Consider the following 19,901-nt stretch of genomic DNA (forward strand, 5'->3'; position numbering starts at 1 on the left):
TAATAATAATTGATTGGCAAAATTTTCACACCTATTAGGTTAACAATCACTGACGTATTTCCGTGATTATGGGCATTGTAACTGGGATACCATATATATTTCTATTCTCTCTGCACACACAGGCACACTTCAATTCATATATATATATAGTACTGAAAAACAGGTAATCATGTTAGTGACAGTTTTGTTTAAAAATAAAAATAAAATAAATAGACCAAAGATGCCACATGTTGGCCACGTGCCTAGCAAAAGATCAGTTGCAAGATATTAAATAGAACCCTGTAACAGCATAGCAGTTATACCAGTTATCAACCTGAAGAGACCTGGTCAGTTCTTGTCTTTATTACCCTTGAAAAAATATATAAATTTGTCTTAATTATATGGAAGTACCACTTTTAATTTTCTATTATAAGGACAAAGTACCATTAATTAAAGGGCTACGTACGTGTTCCGTCTTTACAATTTCTTGGAACCAACATGGTAAAGGAATGCCTCATATTGAACCTTCCTTTGAGTGAGGACACGCTATAGTTACGTGAGAGCTCGTATAGTTTTGTCACAGACAAATAACAAATGAGTACCTTAATAGTGGCTAATAGAGTACTAGTCAACACCCAAATCACCCAATAAACCGTTAACTATGGGTGTGTATATCTATTTAGGATTCTAATTCTAATCTTAAATTTTATACATGTATGTAGCTATTAAAATGTTAATGTGTATGATGTGTTATCAAATTAGTTTTTATCCAATTACCATAAACATGGGTGTATGGTCTGTTATTTTCGTATCAGCTATAATATATGTAATTTAAATTTATAGTTTTCTTATTATAGAAAAAAAAGTATATTTTATTATTAATGGTTGATAAAAAATGAGTTTCTTAAAATTTTAATTAATTTTTTATTTAACCATACATTTTGTTAGACACGAAATAAATTATAAGAGTAATGTGAATAGTCTAAAAAAAATTTAAATGGAAAAAAATTCAGCCTATCTTATACATCTTCACTATCTGGACTTGGCTAAGGCTCACCATCTGACCGTCGATTGATCTGACCATTGACTTTTCTCTCTCTTTCTCTGTGTTTCTATTTAAACACTCGCGTGGTCGACCAATCTCCGAAGAATAAAGATTTCCACTTGCTCTCTTTCTCTCTATTCGCCCAATTTGACTCTCTCAAAATTCTTATCTTCCTTTGGGCTTTTTATTCTTCGGTCGATTCACCAAAACCCCTTTATATATAACCAATCAACACATACAAACACACCTAAAGAAGACAACTACTTTCTCTACTCTTTCGCCACCACTCTCCGGCGATATCAAAAGAGATATTACAGAGAGAAGCAGACTCTGTTTTACATCTTTTTGATGAAGTTAAGCTATTGCAGCCATTGGAATAGTCAGCTTGAAGACGAGTAATATGTCAAATATACCAGATTTTCTCTCTGAAGGCTGCTTAACTCTCTTTCGTCTTACCATGTCCGAAGCTGATCCTTGGCCATTTTCTTGAGACAACAGACTATTCCACCAAAAACTCATTATTTTTTCACCCAACAGATTGTAAAACCAAAACAATATCACCCATCTCTTCCTTTCTAGCCTTCTCTGTTTTTTTTTTCTTTTTCACTCTCGAAATAAAAGTTATGGCGAAAATACGCGGCTTCAAGCTCGGGAAACGATTTTTTCGTGTCACAAGATGGGTCCTCCGGAAAACCCGTATTCGAACCGGGTACCAGCGATTGAGCTTGGCTTCGTCAACTTACAAGTCCAAGCCCATTTCGAAACTCATCAATTGGGGTCGTCGCCTCACGAAAGGAGCTAAATCTCTTTGTAGCTCCAAACCCGGGTCGGATTATGTTCAGTTGGGTCACGAACCGTTTTTGAAGAAACAAACGGAGGTTCCGAAGGGCCACCTGGCGGTTTACGTGCGCCAAGAAGACGGAGACTTTAGCAGAGTATTGGTTCCTGTGATTTACTTTAACCATCCCCTGTTTGGCCAGCTTTTGAGAGAGGCAGAGAAAGAGTATGGGTTTCAACACGACGGTGGAATCACCATCCCTTGTCGGATCTCCGAGTTCGAGCAAGTCAAAACCCGGATCGCCGCCGGCTCTGGTGGCCGGAAGCTTACGTGGAAGCGCCATTATTGATCGTGGTTTTTACTCAAATGGCCGTGACGATGAATGAATGATAGTTACCATTAGAATTCTCTATTGATGATGATGATGATGAAAATGATGTTTATAATTTTTGATTAGTTAGTGGATTTTCTTTTTAATATATATCTATTTTAACTTTTTTTTTACCTTTATAATACTTGCCGTATTGGATTTTTAGATGTATATATAGTTAAAAAAGAAAAATGATATATGTTTTCACTGGTTGATTATGATAGTCATTATATATGTTTAAGATAATATTAGTGATGTAATTAGCTGTTTTTCTTATGACAAGGACGATGATTATCTTTAATATGTTAATCATTCATAATCTTGACTTTTTATATATCTTTTTATTTTATCATATTCATACTACAGTTGTTAGTTTTAAAGGCTCAGAAAAAAGTTTTGCGTTGTCTATAAAGAACTAAACAAGAAAAAACACACTTCAGTATTATGATTAAATAATCTGTACTAAAATTTCAACAAGGTTTGAAATTTTGAATTGTACCTTTTCTTTTCTTAGTTCATATTTATTTATTTATGCTTTTTTTTTCAATGAAAATGGTTTTGTGTTTCCTTTCAAGTTTATAGAAAAAATAGTTTATGGGAAAAAATCAAGGACATTTAATACTTTAAATTGTACCCAGAAAAAAGGTAAGAGATGGGTTTGCCATTTTTATTTTGGCACCACAAAAGTCGTAATCATCTTTGGCGGTGGTGATAGTGGAGAATATGAAAATCGATTGGGTTTTTGGTGGAAATTGGCTTCAATTCACAACCCCACTTAATGTGGGGAGAAAGGAACTTTGATAGTAATAAATAATAATATTGTCAAAAATCAAGAATTTATTATTTTCTTTACATTTTTTTTATTCACAATTTTTATTAAGCCACATAGAAGTCCCTGTAATGCATATCGTGGTCCATTGATTTTTAAATAAATTCAAAATCAGTTCACAATATTTCGTTTGGATCTTCTACATGTGCTCAGGTTCAGCCAAATTGTTCAAGTAGGTGAGAATAATGTCAATGGAAAATGCCAAATCTAATTAAAAAATATTAATGTGTATTATATAAAAATAAAAATTAGTATCTACATTAAATAAATAAATGAAGAGAGTAGGCCGGAGTTAAAATACATAAAATTCTTCCAAACAAAAAGTATGATGCATCATCTAAATATTTAAGAAGAATACAAAATTATTGAGTAATCAAAATATAAATATTTTCGTTCAAGTTTCAACCACTACTAAAGGTTAAAATATTATTACCAATTCATAATTTCATTTGTAGGTCAACAATATATTTTTGTGTTATCATTTAGGTCTTGGATTACTACAATAATTATTAATTTTTACAATTAGGACAGTATTTAAGTGAATCTTTACTTGTGATTGACAAGTAAACTCTCTTTAATTGAGATAAAGAAATATATCTCAGTATCTCACGAAGATTTTGAAGTATATATTATGTATGATAAAAAAGGACAATTAAATTACTCTTTTTCTTTTTAAAATATTAAGAGAAGGCATTTAAAGTTGAAGACCGCTAGATATGGAAATTTAAATTAATTAATATGTATTTTGGTATAAAATAAGTTTTCTTACCAAAAATAGTCATTAGTAATATAATTTATTAATTATGAAATTTTATTGAAATAAACTAGGTATGTCATACTTTTTATATTTGAAATTTAATATTATCATATTTTATGTTTGACAACATTAAAAAAATAAAAATTCGACGAATTAGCCAAAATATCACAATAATATGGATTAGTATTTTAGAATATCGAGTTAGTGGGATAACACCATTTTACCCTTAAATTTAGTGGTTACTTAGTGGTGAAGTAAGGGTATTTTAATCTTTTGCCAATTAAACATTATAATTCGAGTAAATTGCAGCATAATCTCTAATAGTTGCAGTTTGAGAAATTATAAAAACTGCATATGTTGTTTGGTTTGAAAAAATAGCTACAACCCGCACCACCCGCACTGCGAATACCCCTACTTGATTCCTTTCTATGGTAGAGCATTATCAAGATTTGAACTTGGATCTTCTCATCCTTTAGTTTGGTTAGATTCTTCAAAATCTTTCACGCTATGATTGAGTACTTGAGTTGATATGAGTGGGCATTTACTCTATCACTAATGGCTCAAAATTGATGAAGACGAAGAAGAGGGGATTTTGAAATACAAAGAAGGAGGCTCTCAATTTTCTAGTTGTCTAACAAAGAATGAAAACTAGGTTAGTTGAGTTGGATAAAAATGAGAGCCATCTTATTCCTTTTATAGTATTTCAGCTAGGGTTTATGATTTAAATTATATGGAATAAAAAAGATAAATTGATTTAGTGTTCGGCCATACATAGTGGGCCTCACTACAATTTTTGTCATTTTGTTCAATAATTTATCTTTCTTTCACTAATGCCATATTTTTTTTTATTTTAATCTTATAAATGTCACAACTATTTATTTAATAATTATAATTAATTTTCAAATAAAATTGCCATTTAACTTATTTATTAACTAAACCTTACAACGTCTCTCAATTAACAAATAAACCCTAAAACCTCTTTTTCTTCACAATTAAGCCATTGTTTAGTGAAAATTCATAAATAAGACATAGTCTAATTTAGAATTATAATTGATTAATTAAAACCAGTTAACTGAGTCTACAAACATTATTATCTCAACTAGTGTGGGGACCATGGGCCTATATAATCAAGTTTCCAATAAGTAGATCTAGAATTTACTAAGTAAATTCTCTAACTTATTAATTCCTTCTTGCTCCACTATAGATTTAGAATTACACTCTTAATTATATAAAACGCTCTACATGTTCCAAGATATAGATACGCTATTATTTATCCATTATTATAATCCAAATAATCAATTATGCTCTATAAATGATCTACATCGAGTGGGGATAAATTTATCGTTCTACCATTCAATATATTTTATCCTTAAAAAACTTAGCTATTTATAAATGATATTTCAGTAAACTAATATAATTACTGAAATGAGACCTCAATCATTTATTTATATTAATCCAAGCTCGAAGGAAATCATCATTTCATTCCTATGCATCTATAGAAGCTAAAAAATTCCAAATCTATGATTAGCTCTCCCACTTAATTATACTATCATGTTCCTATTGTGTGAGTATTGGGCCAATCCATTGGTCAGCTTTAACAAACAACTCTAAGAACATAAATAATACAGTTGAGATCGAACCTAACCATAATAAGATTAAGATCTATTGACCTAAGATCAACTAGGTGATATTGACTTAAATAGATATAATAGTAAGTTTATGATATCTACCAATGTCAATATCGGTCCAGTCCGATGTATACTCAATATATCTGATGCATATTTTGCCAATGCCTTGGAAAGGACATAACACTTATCCAATGTATAAATAAACTTTATTGCTGATTATCATGTCAGTGTAAATCTAACGTACTGACAAATCATGAGACATAAACTTTGAAACATATAATCATGATTATATTCCACTATGTTGACAACACTACAATCATGTATAAATATATGTTCTGAATTTAATAGAATTTATACATTAAACATATAATCATGAAAGCAATCATGTGAACCATTCAACATAAAATAATTTTTGATCTTTTATTAATTAGTAAATCTAATTATATTGAAATGAATTTTATTTAAGTCATAAAATCTCAATACTAAAAAGTCGATAAATATATTTCTGTTTATAAAATAAGATTTGAATATTTATATATATACTTGAATATTAAATTATTAATATTTAATATTGAATAATTTATATATGTAAATATCAAAAAATTCCTTATTCATACATGAGGATGTACTTATTTTGTACAGAGAATTAAGAGCACTTAATCATGAATAAAACAGTCATTAACATATAAAAGTTTAGGAATCTTTAATTAATAGTTGCTATAGTGCAATTCACTGATGCCCGTTATTCAATGCAAATAATCTCGTTTTGGATTACTGATGTAGTATGACATCTAAGTGAAAGTGCTATATATAATAGAGATTATACATAGACCGATATGTAATTAAGTTGTCTTTATGAAACATGTCGTTTACTATAAAGACCTAATTATTCATATCATAAAGATGATCAATAGTAAATCGACTTGAATCTTGAGTAATCATGAACTCCTTGTTATTAGGTTCTTTGATTCACTCATTAAAGTTTCTCAGAGAAGATGATTCTTACAACTTCTGTTTTGGGAATCTAATAGTATGGATAACTAGGAACATGATTTATTCTCAAAATCTAATCTCAGTAACTCTGGATATAATGATCCCTCATGCCAAAATCTAACTCCCAGGTGACTTCTTCCACCTTACTATTCCTCCAGAGTATCTTGACTAGCCTTATGGTCTTACTCCAAAGAACATTTTCCTTCCTATCAAGGATTCAAACTGATAGTTCCTCATAGGACATATTTAACTGGAGTTTTAGGACTTCGTAACTCAAGACATGAGTCGAATCTGATACACGTACTTATGGTTTAATAAAATCTCCAAAATTGAGAAATTATAATCCTAATGCCTATTTCTTAAAAAAAAGGACCCACCATATAAAATAATCATATAATCCTAATGCCTATTTCTTAAAAAAAAAGGACCCACCATATAAAATAATCACATAAAATCATAAAATATAATTAATTAATGCTAATTGCCTCTATAATCCATATTCTAAGTACACGGTCATTACATAATTAGAAGGGTAAAATGGTAATTTGACCATAACTAATTATGGACTGACACAAGGTGGGCTAATAACTGGAATTGATTATATCAATAGACACTGCAGTAAAACTTAGTAAATATAATACTATAATTATTAAGAGTCCAATTCTATATTTATAGTAGAGTAATCAGGAAATTAATAAACATGATATTTGATTGATGAGATTCAATAAATAATCTAGTTTATTGGAGGTTAGAGTTATAGGTCTATGGTCTTCAGATCGCCACCTTAAAAAACTATCAAGGGTAGTGATAAAAGTTGTATATGGAAGTTCAAAAAAATCTATTTTGATTTGTCAAAATAGTAATTATTTATTTTGTAATAAATAACTTATTTTTAAGATAAAAGTTGTCTAGACAAAACATACCACCGTTGCCTTAATTAAGACAAGGGTGGCGCCACACCTACACTATGTCCTAACGTAGTGATAGACACTAATATAGGTTATCTCCACTAGATTTTTTTTTTTGTTAATTAATTAATTTAAAAGATAAATATTTATTTAAAATTTTATTTGAAAAGTAATTATAGATATTTGTGTTGGTTGAGATATTCTCTCAAGGTAGTTGAGAGATTCCGTTAAGTAGTTGAGAGATTCTCTCAATCGATTATTAAAAATAAATATCTATAACAGAATTTGTTTGTATTATGTATTCAAATAATTAAATATGATTTAATAAATTATTAGAATAATTAATTAAATAAAAAATTTATTGAGTTTATTTATTATACCGTATAAAACCAAATTCTGTCATAGAATTTGAAATAAAATTTTAACGTAATTTTTTGAAAAGCCTAAAAAGGATTAATCTAATTTAAGATTTTCTCTCCAAAACACTATAGAATTGTTCGTACTCATGTGTTGAAAATCCAACAAGAACTTCATATATATTTTATCCTACTAGCCCACATAACTCCTTGTGTGTGGTGTGGAAAATCTGGAAGATCAAAGTGTGAGTTTAACGTCACTGTTTCGAAAATACAAAATACGAAAGGACTCGAGAATACCCTGATAGGCTTCGAGACGTAAACTATCTTGTCATCTATTTTACTTTCAGATTTAATGTATGTACATATGGTGATCTTGGGTTTATGGTATGATGATAATCAAAAACATTTATTTTGTCGCGTACCTGATTTAGTACCATAAACAACCATGGTATTACTATTAGGCCATAATGTGATGGACATAATGTACTAACACGCTCGAGCCATAATGGGGTTCGTTTCGACCTAGGACGATTGATGAGAATGGCTCTCGTCGGGCACGGTGTGGTTGTTCGAGAAAGAAGAGAGAAAAATGAGAGAGAGAGAGAGAGAGAGAGAGAGAGAGAGAGAGAGAGAGAGAGAGAGAGAGAGAGAGAGAGAGAGAGAGAGAGAGAGGGGTCAGGGAAAGGAGGGAGGACCGGGTTTTGGGTTACATGACCTGGGGATTCCGAATATATGCTCTGCTTGGACCACTATCGCCAGAGATTCTAGTCCCCAACTATGCTGGTGTCGCACGAGAGTAGACAAAGAGAGAGTGTGGGCTGATAAAATTAGGGTTTTTCCCATTTTTAGAAATTATTACTGCTAATTTTTGAGATTGTAGATTTATCTGTATTAAATTTAATTTTTAAGTACTTATACCGCAATTTTAAAAAATTGAACGAAATTATTTGTACCTCCCATATTGTTTTGTTTAGGTTTGCACTTTTACAGCGTGATTTGAATTGCATTTAAGAATTTGAATGCGAAAATAGTTATAGAAAGTATTTTTTTTTTCTTTTTAAAAGGAAACAAGTACTTGAATATTATTTATCAGGAAACAATATTAGTAATTGCTTGTTTGAATGGCAACTACGTACGCATTATAGGTGGATCTGGGGATGAATTATATGATATATTAATTATATTATATATTGTAAATTGAAGTTAATAATAATAATTAGTACGTAATTATATATAGTAGAACGTGAATGTCTACTTCATGAAAAGAGTACAATACGTACCGTAGCAATTGTTGCCGTGTCCATTGTCAAGACTCATCAGGAGGAGGATTAATGTGAAAGTTTCAATTCAACCATATATATATATATAATCTCACAATTTATTGCTATATTGATTCAAATCAAAGACTTCTCTTTCAATAGTCTATCATTATATAATATTAAAATGGCAGTGGTCCCTTAATTAATTAGCTACCCTCATCATCGAAAATTCAATATATCAACCTTCGTTAATTATTAATTAATTTGTTCATTTTTATTGTCTGGTTTCCTTTAAAAAAGGGAATTATATACTTTTTATAAAACATACGAATTAGTCAAAATCTAAAAAAGAATTATTTTTAACCTTTTATATATAATTATTACTAATGATAATTTCATTTTTACTGCATATATTCCTTTAAAAAGAAATACCATATATATATATATATATGTTGTCTCGATCATTTTACTTTAGTAAGATAATAAACAAAAGCACATGCATATGCATGTGACATCTTTCTTCCTTGGGGACTAAACTGGTGAATAATTGTATAGAGAAAAGAAGAAGAGGAAGAAGAAGAAAAGGGGAATCATTTGTAAAAGAGAGAAAACAATAAAGAATTTCAATTATAGGTACTATTTAAGATATACAAAGCATATCGTTTTCATTTCTAATATTGAATATGATCGTGAATTGTATTATTGGATAGATGACCTGAAAAAGGTTATAAAGAAAAAGAAAGAGCAAGATGCAATTTTCATGGATTAATGAATAGAGCAATTTCATTATGGTTAGTAGTCCTAATTTGCCTAGTGTTTATTACATTAATTTTGGGTCCATTCTTACAAATTGGACTCTTTCTTCGTTTAATTTCTATCTTTTCATATAATTGATAAAGCATTTCATATTTCTAAATTACATGGTCATTCTTTTAGTTGTTAAGTTCCATAACTTTTTTAGTATAGATGTCTTGATAAATTAGGAAAAATAATAACTTGCTAGTGTGAAAGAGTTATCAAATCAAATTATGAGTTTTCTATAATTTGGTCATCTACTGGCTTAGATAGCAACTTCTTTTAAGTTGAAAATGGAAGGTGGTCCATGCATACGGATTGTAATTAAAGAATATATGGTCAAAATCTTGAGTGTTAATAAGGTTTTGGTATATGTATATGTTTGTATAAATACTTACATAAATATTAACATTTTTACACAATAATACTCACCCATCATTTCAACATTATATTAAAATTAAAGATCAAAACTGTATTCCAAGAGTATCCATTCGTCATGTGATAGAGTATTACTCGTTAATCTGAGAAAATAAATTGTGTATTTATATATTTATCAGCATATAATATAATTAATTAGTTAACATTGTTAAAAAAAAAAAAAAATTGTACATGAATATCAGCTACTTATTATTAATATTTTTAAGATAACTTGACTTTCAACCTTGGTATTCAACACACGTCAGAATATATTTTTTTAAGGCAACATTTGTTATAATTACCATATATCAAACTTGTAAATTTTCAAGAATGAATAGTTTACATCAATAAAAACAGAGTTATTTCAACTTATTACCACGTGTTTAAAAAATTTTAAACTTATTTTCATCACTATAAACTATTTAGACTATACTAAATTTTTGAGAGTGAGGTTATAATTATAACAAACACCGCTATAAAAAAATTAGAACTTTCAACGTGTATTGCGGAATAAGATAGAGAGTGATTGAACAACTTTCATTACAGATAACAAGAATGAAATGAATTTCTTTATTAAAGTGTTAACCACAACATACAGGGAAAGGCTATATATATAGTATCACAAAGGAACCGACTTAGTGTAAAATAGGTAATCCTATCTAATAAGGACCTAACTAATTATCTAACTGTCTAACAGTAAATAACAGTAACAACACAATAGTAACAACTAACTCTGACACAATTTGTTAAATCTGTTACCCCCCCCCCCCCCCCCTCAAGATGGATGGTAGATGTCGTAAACAGCCATCTTGTGAATATGAGAATGGAGAATGGTGGAAGTCAATGGTTTAGTAAAGATGTCTGCAAGTTGAAGAGTCGTGTTGACTGGGATTAAGCGAACAGCAGATTGTTTGATTTTCTCGCGGATGAAGTGGCAATCAAGCTCTATGTGCTTGGTGCGCTCGTGAAATGTCGGGTTGTTTGCGATGTGTATTGCGGACTGATTATCACAGTAAATGAAGGCTGGTGTGCTTTGTGTGATTTGGAAGTCTTTGAGAAGGTACTGTAACCATGTTGTTTCACTGCAAGTAGCAGCGAGAGCCCTGTATTCGGCTTCTGCAGAACTTTTAGAGATTGTGGGTTGCTTTTTGGTGCGCCAGGAAATGAGGCAATCTCCTAAAAATATGTAAAAACCAGTAGTAGAGCGTCTTGTAGTTGGACAGGAGGCCCAATCTGAGTCCGAAAAACCTCGGAGATGAAGAGATGAATTGCGGTTGTATAACAGTCCCTGTCCTGGTTGTCCTTTGATGTACCGAAGGAGATGATTAACGGCTTGCATGTGTGGTGTTCGAGGGGCTGACATGAATTGGCTGAGTTGGTGGACAGCAAACGTAATGTCTGGCCTAGATAAAGTCAGATATAGGAGGCGACCAATTAATTGTCGATATGGTGAAGGATCATCGAGAAGGGTGCCTTGTTGGTCATCTAATTTTATCTTAGGATCCATGGGAGTTTTGGAAGGTTTGCTTCCCGTATATCCAGTATCCTCGAGGAGTTGTAGAGCATACTTTCGTTGAGAGAGGAATAGACCTTCCTTAGCACGGGCGATTTCAAATCCCAAGAAGTATTTTAGTGTCCCTAAGGCCTTGAGTTTGAATTGAGCATGTAGGGAGTTTTGAAGTTGTTGCAGTAGCATGAGATTAGGCCCTGTGATGATGATGTCGTCGACGTAAACAAGCAGAGCAATGTATGTGTCGTTGCTGCCTTTGGTGAAGAGAGTATAGTCTGCTTGAGACTGAGTGAAACCTTCAAGGATTAGAGCATCGGTCAACTTTTTATACCATTGTCTAGATGATTGCTTGAGTCCATAAATTGACTTGTGAAGCTTGCATACGAGACCGATTTCTGCAGATAAAGAAGGAGGAAGGGTAAGTCCTTGTGGAATATTCATATAGACTTCCTCATGGAGATCTCCATTGAGGAAGGCATTGTTTATATCAAGCTGAAGTGTGTGCCATTGTTTAATGGCTGATATAGCAAGTAACATCTTGAATGTGACCATTTTGGCCACGGGAGAGAAAGTTTCAAAGAAATCAAGTCCCTCTTGTTGTGTGTATCCTTGTGCAACAAGGCGTGCTTTATGTCGTTCAACAGATCCGTCACTGTTGAGTTTGATCTTATAGACCCAACGACATCCGATGGCACGCTTATTTGGAGGGAGTTTGACATAGGTCCACGTTTTGTTGTTAAGAAGAGCTAACAGTTCGGTGGCCATGGCTTGATTCCAAACATTATATTGGACAGCTTGTTTGTAGTGTTGTGGTTCGAAATGGGCTTGTACTGCACAAATAAAAGCTTTGTGAGCTGGGGACAGATTAGTATAAGACATGAATTTATGTAAAGGATATGGTGTGGAAGATTGATCTTGAATTAAAGAATGGCATTCGTAGTCACGAAGATAGCTTGGAGTCTTGTGAATTCTGTTACTCTTTCTTGGAATAGTAGGATTGTCATTATTAGAATTGACAATGTTGTCTGCTGGTGTGGATATATCAGTTTGTACAGCAGTGGGAATTTCACTTGATGCAGCAGGTGTATCACTTCTTTGTTGCACAGCAGTGGGAATTTCACTTGCTGCAGCAGGTGTATCACTTCTTCGTGTTGCAGAGTCATTATTAGAGACATCATGTGTTGATTGTTCCTGCATAAGACTATCAGTACTGATATTGTGATGAATAAAGGAGTCAAAATCAATGATGTGCGTCTGAGATATATGAGGAGATGGTAGGACCATGTTAGCAAAAGGATCTATACCAATGTTCTTGTTGTTATTCAATTTCTGAAAAGGAAAAATATTTTCATGGAAAACAACATTTCTAGAAATAAGAAATTGTTTTGTGTTTAGATCATATAGTTTATATCCTTTTATGCCTTGAGGATAACCAATGAAAACACATGTGTGTGCACGTGGAGCAAATTTAGTCCTATGTGCCGTGAGAGTAGATGTGAAAGCAAGACAGCCAAAATTCCTTAATTGCACATATTCAGGTGTTTTCCCAAACAAAATTTCATAAGGAGTTTTGTTAGCTAAGTTGGGAGTGGGAGTGCGATTAATGAGAAATGCAGCAGTTAGTACGCAATCGGTCCAGAAAGTAATGGGCATATTTGCTTGAAAATAAATGGCTCTAGCAACATTTAGAAGATGCTGATGTTTTCTTTCAGCGATGGCGTTTTGTTCGGGAGTCTCAACACAACTAAATTCATGCAATATACCATGTTTAGCAAAAAGATCAGTGAACTTCAATTCGGGTGCATTGTCAGATCTGAAACTTTTGAAGATACAATTGAATTGAGTTTGCACATAAGATAAAAATTGAGGTATGATGTGAGAAACATCAGATTTTTGCTTTAATAGGTAAATCCAAGTAAAACGGGAATGATCATCAACAAGAGTAAGAAAATACTTGTAATTGGAATGAGAGGGAATATGGTAAGGTCCCCATGTGTCACAATGTATTCGATCAAAAACATGTTTAGCAAAGTGATTATTATTCTGAAAAGGGAGCTTTCTTTGCTTAGCTTTAGGACAGATGTAACATGGTTTCTCAGTATGTAAAAAATCAATATTACATCCTAGTTGTTTGCTGAGTAAAGTAAGGCGTTTCTTTGAAGGGTGGCCGAGTCTTGAATGCCAAGTGTCTGCTGAAACTGTAAGAACAGTGGCAGGTTGAGGAGTGAGATTCAAGACATATAATCCATTGATGTTTTTACCTTTGCCAATCACCTTCTTGTGAAGGTTGCCCTGCATATAAAATTCATCAGCAAGGAAATGGACACTTACATTATTATTTTCTGCTAAACAACTAACAGATAGTATGTTGTATTTAAAGGTAGGCACATACAAAACATTAGTGAGAATCAGATTGTTATTTATAGCAATAGTGCCACTTTGAAATACAGACATACTTTCATTATTAGGGAGGATAAGTTTGGTCTTAGAAGTGTAATAGATAGTTCGAAACAACCTGGCATTGTTGCAAATGTGTCTCGTGGCTCCTAAATCTACAATCCAAGACTCATTTAAAGGAGACATAGAGTTTAAAGATAAGATAATACCTGTCGTACCAGTTGAGGTACTTGGATCTGAATTGGTCATACCAGTGTTTTGGTTGGCAAGCAAATTCAGTAACTGCTGATATTGGACAGCATTGAGTTGAGGGAAAAGAGTTATGCTTTCGTCGCAATTTTCTTTCGAGTCTTTGCTGGTTTGCACCTGGTTTGCAGCAGCTTCTTTGGATTGATTTGACTTGTATCCAGGAGGATAACCATGTATCTTATAGCATTTTTCGATCGTATGTCCAAGAATGTTGCAATGAGTACAAAAGGGTCTATTTCTTTTTGTTTGCTGCCTTTTGATCCTTGAGAATCAGTTTTCTTTCCAGCAGATTTGTCATTCTGAAAAGCAAATGCCATGTTAGATTCAGTACCTCCAATGGTGTTTCCCTTTTGTTGTTCTTCTTGGGAAACTAGATGAAAGACACGATTGACTTCGGGTAATGGATCCATCAGGAGAATACTGCTTCGAACTTGAGTGTAATTATCCGAAAGCCCCATGAGAAAGGACATTATATATTCCATATGATGGTGTTCTTGGAGCTTCTTGACTCCACCACAAGAACACCCATTGCAGGTACATGAAGGCCTATAATTGGATAGTTCTTCCCAAATTGTCTTCAATTTGGTGAAGTACATGCTCACGGTTTGAGCTTCCTGCCTTAAGTTCATCAATCCCTTTCTAAGATTGTATATGTGAGGGCCATTTCTTTGGTGGAATCTCACTTTGAGATCATTCCAAATTGTAGCTGCACTATCATCATAAAGTATACTAGAGGATATATCTTTAGAGACAGAGTTTAAAATCCAAGAAATCACAATATTGTTGTTTCTAACCCAAGCATTATATAAAATGAAATCAGTAGGAGAAGGTTTAGGGATAGAACCATCAAGAAAACCAAGTTTGTTCTTTACCGAAATCGAAAGTACCATGGCTCTGCTCCACGAGACATAATTGTCTTGACCTGTCAATGGTTGAGAAACCAGAGTAATTCCTGGGTTGTCACCGTGGTGGAGATAATAGGGATTGGCTGGATCTTCAAGTGGACTTCTCTGATTTTCTTGAATCGAGGGATCTTGAGGATTTAAAGATCGAACTTCGGACTGAGCTGATTGATCATTATTTGACATGGTTGATCTGTTCTAGAAAGGAACCAGAAGGAGAAGATGATGAAGCACGAGACGCTTGCTGGAGAAAACGCAGCAGGGAAGGAAAGAACAAGAATCGAGGGAAAGCTTAACTTTCCCGCTCTGATACCATATTGCGGAATGAGATAGAGAGTGATTGAACAACTTCCATTACAGATAACAAGAATGAAATGAATTTCTTTATTAAAGTGTTAACCGCAACATACAGGGAAAGGCTATATATATAGTATCACAAAGGAACCGACTTAGTGTAAAATAGGTAATCCTATCTAATAAGGACCTAACTAATTATCTAACTGTCTAACAGTAAATAACAGTAACAACACAATAGTAACAACTAACTCTGACACAATTTGTTAAATCTGTTAACGTGTGTTTTCAGACTTAAAGGTTGATTACAACCTCTTTGTCAACCATGCTGCTTCCAAAAACACACGCTAGCTAGGATAAAATCATAACTCTGTTATAGTTACAAATTATTGTAAATTTTTAAATTTTTTTGAATATTTATAGTATTGAATATACAGTTTCTATTATTCAAGTTTACTACGAGTGTTCAAGCCTATTTTTGACACTATATATTATTCGTAATATTAGGCTTTTTTTAGCCAAAGTTTTGGGTTGATTTCATAAGCATTTTCTTAGTTAATGTTGCATTTTGGAATGGTTTTACGCTTGGTTTTCCTTGTTTCAGGTTCCCGATGCATTACAGTTCGAATTTTATCAATTGGTGAAAAGACAGGACACTTTGAAGAAAAATCTGCTGAAGCTGCCAATTTGTCTAGTCGCGACCAGACAAGTCCATAGTCGCGACCCTTTTCTATGGTCGTGACCATGGTCGCGACTAGGAGGTTTGGCAGAAAAGGGGTGTTTTTCCAATTGGCCTATGGTCGTGACTAGAACTTTATATAGTCGCGACCATGGGTGAAACACAGAATTTTTTGCCATTTCGCCATTCAGAGGTAGCAACCCTAATTCCTATAAAAGGGACTTGAGTTTTATGACAAAAATCATCAGAGATTAGCCCCGAAAAGTGAATGAAGGAGGAGAGGAAGCTATTGTGACAATCCAGAGTACAATCATCAACTAGTTCTTTCTTAACTCTTGAATTTTTTATGTTAATTTCAGTTTAGATTTGATTATGGATGTTAATATGGTTTTTATGAACTAAATTCCCAATTGGGGAAGACGATGAATGTTGATTGAAGTTTTGCTTAGTTAATGATAATTGACATTCCTTTTATCTTGTTTGTGAAATTATTTAAATTTGTGAGTAATTCCATGTTTAAGATTGATCACATTTTACATGTTCTATGATCTCAATTCGAAATCTGAAAAGTGAGAACCGAGAATGCTAAAATTGGATAATCTAGGTTTTATGTGAAATGAAAGTATTTGCGTAACCTGTGTAACGTTAAGATTATTGCTTAAAGCTGATCACATGTTAATCTAACTCAGAGATTGATTAGATAACATGTGATTTAGGGCCTAAAAGATTTGAAAAAGAGTTAGGCTAATTTGTTTAATCTGTCATTCACATTAAGAAAAAGAATAGTAATTAGCATTAACAATTGGGTAAATTAAATCAACAGGATTCTCTTCCCTATTTTATATCATCTTGATTAAATCTTTCACTGTTAATTTTAAGTTTCTTGATACACTGTGTTTTGTATCTCAATCATAAAAATTATTGATTTGCCAAATAGAATCATAAATTTAATCTAGTGGTATTCAGTCCAATTTTTTGTGGTTCAATCTCACCTGTGTGAGTAAACTACTTGATTACGTGCACTTGCGTATTGTTTATATTTTTCGTAACAAGTAATTTTTCAAAAATTTACAAGAATAACATGTAAGTATAACGAACATTTTCATAAAAAAATAAAATAAATAACCTCTTATTATATTATCATTAAGAAATGAAGATGATATATAATTCTACAAACTGGAATAGGTATTTCTTATTAATTACCAACAAAATTCATTTTATTAAATGCAAAGATACTCTTAAAAACTAGACATTAATTAAAGTTTTAATATCTTATACTAAATAATACACAGATCATAAATAGATGCCCTATTATTGGATAAAAAAAGGCTAATTATGATTTTTTTTTTCCCGAATTTTGACATGTACCAAATCATGTCCCTAAACTTTTTTTGCAGTTAAAAATTCCCCTTAAACTATTGAGATTGTTAGATTTAAAGACTTTTGTCTAATTTCATTCAATTTTACTGTTTCAGTGATTGTTTATGTACTAAACCATGCTTCTCAGATTTTGATAACTACCAAATCATGCCCCTCAAACTTTGATATGTACTAAATCATACTTCTTGAACTTTCATTCATGTTAGAATTTTTTTAATTAGACAAAAGTCACCAGTTACTAATAGTTTTCATAAGACATTAATTGAATTCTAAAAGCATGTTTGGTATTGGTTTCTGTATTTTGTTTTCAAAAAATTAGTTTTAGAAATGAGAACAAAAAAATAGTTTTTGAAGTTTTTAAAGCACAAGTCATGTCTAGTTAGTGTTTTTTAAAGACAATATTGACCAAAAGTAAATTGATTTTTAAAACAGATTACAACATTTTGTTGTTTTCAAAATTCTTGTTTTTTGTAACTTTGTTTTCTGAAAACTGTTTTTAAAAAACAATGCCAAACAAACCAAATTATTTTCAAAAAATAATTTTCTATTTTTAAAAACAAAAAAACAATTTTTTAGTTATGATACCAAACATACACTAATATTTTCAGTGAAACAAATAGTGTTTGGTTATGAATGTTTTTTTAGAGCAGATTGGTTATTAATGTTATTACTAATTAAAATATAACATCAATTGGTTACTGTTTTCTCAATAATACCATAACAACTTGTTAATATTATTTGCGTACATAGTAACCATTTAAACTAATGCCGAACCCTAACCGTACCTAACTTACATACTGTAAATATTAGCAATCCTTTACTAAACTAGAAAGACAATAATCATCACTATAACTAAAAAATAAACCATTAATAATAATATAATAGTAACTAATTACTAATATTTAGTAACATCACTAATTGGTTACTAAACTAGGAAAAATCAGAATAAAAAAAAAAACTGGAATATTACAATAATTACTTAGGAAACAAATTAAGAATATGCACCCATAAATTAAACAGGAAAAAAAGACACATACAGTAATTGATATGGGATCTTTTGGGTGATATCCTCTATTTGGTTGCAGAGAAAATGTGTTTTTTTTTGTTTATCAAATCCTCCTCCGTTTTGGAAATCAAGAAGTTTCAAGTTAATGATCAAGGTGTTGGTGGGCTGCGGCCCGGAAATGTGATTTAAGGATGAATGGGCTATTTTCGCGCGTCGGGTGGGCTGCGGCCCGAATGTTCCAAGTCACTATCAAGGCTTCGACCCGGTCTGGCCCGGCCCGCTTTTTCTTCCGGGTCTTTGGCCCGACCTTTTTGCTTTTTTCTTTTTTTTTTGGTCGGAGCCTATCTGCTCGGTTCAGATATTAATTAAAAAAAAAAAAATCTATTTTCTTCATCTTCTCTCCGCTCGTAATCTTCTTCATCTAATAATAATAATAATGCTTAAATTTGTATATATGTATATGTTAGACAAAAAAAAATATATTACTTTTGCTAAGAAATTACATTTAGTTTTAAAATGATTGTAATGTAATGTATATAATTCTTTTAAATGTTAGCTTAAAAAAGAAAAAAAGAAAGAAAAATTTGGGCTGGGTCAAAATTGACTCGGTTAAATCGACCCGACTAAAAAAACTTAATGGGTTAGGATTGGGCTAAGCATGCACTTTGGATAGATGATGAATTTTTTTGGATGGAGAAACCCCTCCTCCATTGATGTAATTTTATTTTCTAATCAATAAAGTGATCATATTAAAAAAAATAATAAAAAATCCTCCTCTATCTTGCAAAAGAAAAATTTGGATTAAAAGGCATAAATTCTTTCAATTCTTCGAACACACATAATCAAATACATATAATGAATTGGTTTTTGTTATTGTACGAATTTACCGCCTAAAAATACGAGTTCAGTCTCGTGCTAAGTTGACATGGGTACTCATCCTGAAAGGAAAGTGATGACGTGTCAATAATACGGTTCTCATAGAATCGACTTCGAATAATTTTACTTGCAGGAAGATGTGATTTAAACAATATTCTGATCGCATGGTTGACATGATTAAATAAACAGGATCAAGAAAAGTTAGTAGTGGTCGCGCATATTTGGATATGCGATGAACGAATGCATCTCTCCTGTGACAAATAAAGATGACTTCTTTACATATGTTGTTGTCCAATTGACTAGTGTTTTTGATGATTTCTTAAAAGCATGCTGGCTCTTAATTGTCAACACGGAATGTCCAAAAAGTACGATCAAGTGTGGTCTCTGACATTCAAAGTCCTAAGCCCTATTGTGCAAGTGCAACACCATAGAGTCCTAAGAGCTCCCGTGTGGGATACGAATGCTCAAACGGCAAACTGATAAATTACATA

General features: G+C 32.0%; 1 protein-coding gene across 1 annotated transcript; it reads left to right on the forward strand.

The window, feature by feature from the left end:
- Positions 1-1,072: 1,072 nt before the first annotated feature.
- LOC115708216 (auxin-responsive protein SAUR36) lies at positions 1,073-2,491 on the forward strand. Its single transcript, XM_030636432.2, has one exon. The coding sequence runs from the start codon at positions 1,648-1,650 to the stop codon at positions 2,149-2,151; it is 504 nt and encodes a 167-aa protein (XP_030492292.1). The 5' UTR covers positions 1,073-1,647; the 3' UTR covers positions 2,152-2,491.
- Positions 2,492-19,901: the final 17,410 nt, after the last annotated feature.

Source organism: Cannabis sativa, chromosome 1, assembly GCF_029168945.1.
Source record: "Cannabis sativa cultivar Pink pepper isolate KNU-18-1 chromosome 1, ASM2916894v1, whole genome shotgun sequence".
Taxonomy (NCBI): domain Eukaryota; kingdom Viridiplantae; phylum Streptophyta; class Magnoliopsida; order Rosales; family Cannabaceae; genus Cannabis; species Cannabis sativa.